The following is a 1,628-nucleotide window of genomic DNA, read 5'->3' on the forward strand; positions in this document are numbered from 1 at the left end:
ACAGCCAACCATATAAATGGAAATCCCCTCCAACCACACCAACGGGAGCTGTTCTCGTGACAACATCCTGAAGACGGTGGTCTTCCCCGTCCTTTACTCGGTCCTCTTCCTGCTTGGGGGGGCGCTGAACGCCCTGGCCGCCTGGGTCTTCTTCCGCATCCCCTCCCGCTCGCACTTCATCATCTACCTGAAGAACATCGTGGTGGCCGACGTGGTCATGACCTTCACCTTCCCCTTCAAGGTTGGTCCGACTCCGTAGCAACACAAACACAAAGCTCTGCCTTCACAAAAGAGCCATCCTATAAATCCTACCATTTCTTTGGCTTGTTTTTCCCGCCTCTTCTCCCAGATCCTGTCGGACTCGGGCGTGGCGTCCGTGGGGCTGCGTGTGTTCGTGTGCCGCGTGTCCTCCGTCCTCTTCTACCTCACCATGTACGTCAGCATCCTCTTCTTCGGCCTCATCAGCATCGACCGCTGCCGGAAGACCCTGTGGCCCTTCAGGGGCACCAACGCCGCCCGGCTGACCCGGCGCAAGCTGCTCTCGGGGGCCATCTGGGGCTCCCTGCTGGCCCTGTGCATCCCCAACGTGGTGCTCACCAGCCACACCCCCGCCTCGCCGCGCTTCAAGTGCAGCGACCTGAAGACGGAGGCGGGGCTGCGCTGGCACGAGGTGGTCAACCACGTGTGTCAGGTGATCTTCTGGGTCAACCTGGTGGCCGTGGTGGCGTGCTACGCCCTCATCACCAAGGAGCTGTACGTCTCCTATTCCCGCGCCAGGAGCCGCGGCGCGGGCGAAGGCAAACCCAGGAAGAGGAGCGGGAACGTGTTCCTGGTTCTGGCCGTGTTCTTTGTGTGCTTCGTGCCGTTCCATTTCGCCCGCGTGCCGTACACCCTGAGTCAGACCCGGGACCTGCTGTTCGACTGCCGGCTCAAGCTGTTCTTCTTCCAGCTGAAGGAGAGCACGCTGTGGCTGTCCTCCCTCAACTCCCTGCTGGACCCCCTCATCTACTTCTTCCTCTGCCAGTCCTTCAGGACCACCCTGTTCCGGACCCTCAGGGTGGCCCCGGGCGCACGCAGCTGGCTCCCAGGGTGGGCATCGGGGGAGAACACGGCCAGCGCGCCCCTGGCGGAGTCAGCTGCTGCTGGGGTGTAGAACCGGGAGACACACGCGAGGGGTACCAGGTCCAAGTCCCAAGTTTTGCAGGATGATTTTTTACAGGATATATGTTATTGGACTGTCGGATCAGCTGTAGACATCCCCTTTAAGACAACATGGCATATATATATATATATATATATATATATATATATATATATATATATATATAAGTGAACTTTGGTCCACTCAAGGCTAGTTTAAATAGAGCATGAATGACTGCTTGCAAACAGCCGAGCTTACAGTAATGAAAGCAGTCAGTTGGTTTTGCACTTTGAATACCTAAATACATTTGACCTTATCACTGAGAACCCCTGCAAAATGCATACTTTAATAAATAATGTACATTATAATGGTTTTATATTAAAGTAAACTGTGTAATGCACATTCTTCTCATCATATTTGTTTAACTTATCAGCATGTATGTCAGATATATGCAGATACCTTATTCCTGGGGATAGATGATGATAGT

At 54.1% G+C, this 1,628-nt stretch overlaps 1 protein-coding gene across 2 annotated transcripts in view; it reads left to right on the plus strand.

Annotated features, from left to right (window-relative positions):
* LOC307073080 (P2Y purinoceptor 12-like) overlaps positions 1-1,237 on the plus strand; it is a 2,716-nt gene extending 1,479 nt beyond the window's left edge. For both annotated transcript variants that reach the window (XM_079732781.1, XM_079732782.1), the window contains exons 2-3: positions 5-241; positions 350-1,237. In XM_079732781.1, coding sequence (XP_079588907.1) covers positions 17-241; positions 350-1,153 — 1,029 coding nt within the window. In that variant the 5' untranslated portion in view covers positions 5-16 and the 3' untranslated portion in view covers positions 1,154-1,237. The remainder of the gene's footprint in view (positions 1-4; positions 242-349) is intronic.
* Positions 1,238-1,628: the final 391 nt, after the last annotated feature.

This window comes from Pollachius pollachius, assembly GCF_949987615.1.
Source record: "Pollachius pollachius genome assembly, chromosome: 3".
Lineage (NCBI taxonomy): Eukaryota > Metazoa > Chordata > Actinopteri > Gadiformes > Gadidae > Pollachius > Pollachius pollachius.